This window comes from Triticum aestivum, chromosome 3D, assembly GCF_018294505.1.
Source record: "Triticum aestivum cultivar Chinese Spring chromosome 3D, IWGSC CS RefSeq v2.1, whole genome shotgun sequence".
In the NCBI taxonomy this organism is placed as follows: domain Eukaryota; kingdom Viridiplantae; phylum Streptophyta; class Magnoliopsida; order Poales; family Poaceae; genus Triticum; species Triticum aestivum.
In genome coordinates, this window is record NC_057802.1 from 94,842,344 (window position 1) to 94,845,524 (window position 3,181).

General features: G+C 55.0%; 1 protein-coding gene across 1 annotated transcript; it reads left to right on the plus strand.

The window, feature by feature from the left end:
• Window positions 1-826: 826 nt before the first annotated feature.
• LOC123077667 (protein THYLAKOID ASSEMBLY 8, chloroplastic) lies at window positions 827-2,079 on the plus strand. The gene has a single exon (XM_044499959.1). The coding sequence runs from the start codon at window positions 963-965 to the stop codon at window positions 1,749-1,751; it is 789 nt and encodes a 262-aa protein (XP_044355894.1). The 5' UTR covers window positions 827-962; the 3' UTR covers window positions 1,752-2,079.
• The last annotated feature ends 1,102 nt before the right edge of the window (window positions 2,080-3,181 follow it).

The window sequence follows — 3,181 nt, forward strand, 5'->3', positions numbered from 1 at the left end:
GTGTTGAAGTATGGTCATACATGCCCTCCCAATCATAATCTATTCACATCACTTGGGGGGGGGGGGGGTTGTGGGTTCTAAAGGACGTCCATAATTTTTGCTACGTCATTCCCTTTCTTTGTCTATTGCTTCGACTAGAGTTAGTCACTTTAGCTTATGGAAAGGTCAGAGAGGAGCTCATGTTCATTCTTAAAAAGGACTAGCCAAATTGATGAGAAAACTACATTAAAACCATTAACGTAGTTCATTAGCGTTGATCAAAGGATATCCTTATAAAGCTTTAGCAACAGAACACCTCCTAGTTTAGTGGAGCATCACCCAATCAACTTAACAACAACAACCCATGGTCCCCCACTGCTGAAGTTGGCCTTGGCAAACGATGCCTAAGGGTAGAAGGATACATATTTTAGAACCTAAAATATATTAAAAAAATCGAAACTCAGCCCCTGAGGATCTGGATTTTTAAAAAAGCGAAAGAGAGTTGCCCGGTTAATTTACGAAGAACCGTGCTAAAACCGTTACAGCACGCCCAAAAAAAAGGCACCCCGGCCGAGTTCAATCAAAAAATCCAGATCCAAGGTAAGTTGCATAGCAAATCTTCGATCATGTCTCAAAGCATGCAAACGACACCAAAAAAATGTCGTCGACAGCGGCATATGATGCAGATTCACTTCATAAGAAGTAGGCCCATAGTATGAGTTCCACATGAAGCTTTGAGCTCCTTCAGTAAACAAAGCCGCAAGATGCATTTTGGGATGTTCTGTACACTAGCCAATTATCCATCCTTCTTCGTTTAGAAATTTTTGCACACATAGGATGAAAGTAGAGTTTCGAGGGATCAGACGGTTCCCAAGCCACCCGTAAAAATCCGCAGCGAAACGCATCATCCCCTTTCCTTCCTCGTCGTGCTCCCAGCCTCCAAACGACCACTCTCCCCCGCTCAGCTCCCACACTCGCCTCCCATGGCGTCCCTCCTCTTCCTGCCGCACACGACGCCCACGGCCTCCCCGCGCGCCGCGGCCAGGCCTAGGGCCGGGGCCATCACCTGCGGCCCGCGCGACAACCGCGGCCCGCTCCAGCGCGGCCGCTCCCTCTCCACGGAGGCCATCCACGCCGTGCAGTCCCTCAAGCGCCTCACCGCCGCCGACCGCTCCCCGTCGGCCGCCCGCGGCGCGGCCTCCGCGTCCCTCGGCCGCCTCCTCCGGGCCGATCTCCTCGCCGCCATGGCCGAGCTCCAGCGGCAGGGCCACTGGTCCCTCGCCCTCGCCGCGCTCCACGTGGCGCGCGCCGAGCCCTGGTACCGGCCCGACCCGGAGCTCTACGCCACGTTCGTCTCCTCCTCGCCGCCCTCCGAGGCCGCCGGCGGCGCCGTGGACGCGCTCGTGGAGGCGTTCCTCGAGGAGAAGGAGGAGCGGCGCGGCGGCGGGCGGCTCTCGGAGTCGGAGGGGCCGTGGGTGGGGGTGGACGTGTACAAGCTCACGAGGCTGGTGCGCGCGCTGGTGGCCAAGGGCAGGGCGCGCGCGGCGTGCCGGGTGTACGAGGCGGCGGTGAGGAGGGGAGGCTGCGAGGTGGACGAGTACATGTACCGGGTGATGGCGCGGGGGATGAAGCGGCTGGGGCTCGAGGCCGAGGCGGCGGAGGTGGAGGCCGACTTCGCCGAGTGGGAGGCCAGGGTCTCGCCGCCGGCGAGGCACCTGCTCGACGAAATGCGCGCGAGGGAGGAGAGCAACAAGACGACGACGACGGCTTAGTATTTTTGTACTGCAAAGTAAATCGAGAGTGCGCGAGTGTGATCATTGTGTTCTTTTATTACTGGAAAGTAAAAATGTCGTGCTGCTTGCCACAGTTCATGTCCAGAAAGTTCACAGCGAACAAGTTCAATTTCGACATGAATTTCCGTAGTATCAATTTCCACATCAGGCTCAGCTTGGCTCCCTTAAAGATTCAGGATCATTGATATTTGCTGGGCAATTTCGATCACAAAGAAAGACTTCATCTTCAGGGGGATTATTCCAGCTTATACGAGGAGTTAATTGTACGTTGGTACTTAAATAATATTGATCGAAGGAAGTACCATAACTGAGGCTCGAATTGGTATCACTTCACGTTTTTTCACAGATCAGTACCTAGTCTGGGGCACGCTGCAACAAATTAATCTGATACATGGTTAAACACATTTTGACACGGAAACTGACAGGCAGGGTCTGCTTGTCAGTTGCTAACATGGCGTGTCGTGTCCATGTTTTTTGCAGAAAACCCCCTTGCTTTATATTTAATCATGCAAAATCACATCGTTTGCATGCGCGTGGCCCAAAGCAACCATGACCCACTGGCTAGGCACCAGTCGTCTCCTTCATCGCGAGCCCGTGGACAGAGCGTGCGAACACGCGCCTCGCTGCCTCCTGCTTCTCCCGACACCGCAAGGCGCGGTTAAGAGTGTCATGCACAACCCATGCTTATCTGTCTCGTTTCCGCCCATTTTCCCTTTCCCCTCTCTCGTTTTGAGCTCCACCATGAGGAGCCGGAGCGTCATGAACCAGCGAGCTAAAACCACCACCTGGCCTTCTTCGTCGTGTCGAACCGCTCCGCCCCGACGCCATGCACCTCTCCACCGACAAAACACAAGCCAAGGAGCTCCGAGTTGGACGAGAGACCACCTTCTTCACCGACGGCATCCGAAGGTAGTCATTGTTGTATCCCTGTAACCAGAGCACCTCTCCGCCGACTAAATAGCCCTGCGGAACCTCTATGAGCACCACCTCCTTTCCCCTCTTTTCCCTCAATCGTGCAAGTCCTCTAGCCACCGCCTTGCGAGCTCCGAGATCTGGCGGTCGCCATGACCAACGAGCACCGCGATAGAGTTCCCACAGCCTCCCCATGCCGCATTGCCAGCTCCTGGAGCTCTCAGGGACCCGCCTAGCCCCTCAGCCTGCTCGCCCGTGCCCCGTAGCCACACCCTCACCACATCAGTCCTGGTGCCGCCACAATTACAAAACCGATCAAGGGGAGGGATTCCTATAAATGAAGTGAATTAATCACAACTACAAAATTTATTGCCTTATAAACATTGAAGTTGGAGTTAGAATGGTGAGGGGCATCCCTATGTCTCACCTTCAGCGAGTCCACCTTCGGACTTGCTGAAGGAGCAACCGAGATGGGCCGGCCCACGTGCGCGGCAGGC

Coding starts and splice junctions, on each gene's coding strand:
- LOC123077667 (XM_044499959.1), top strand. CDS start 963: ATGGCGTCCCTCCTCTTCCTGCCGCACACGACGCCCACGGCCTCCCCG.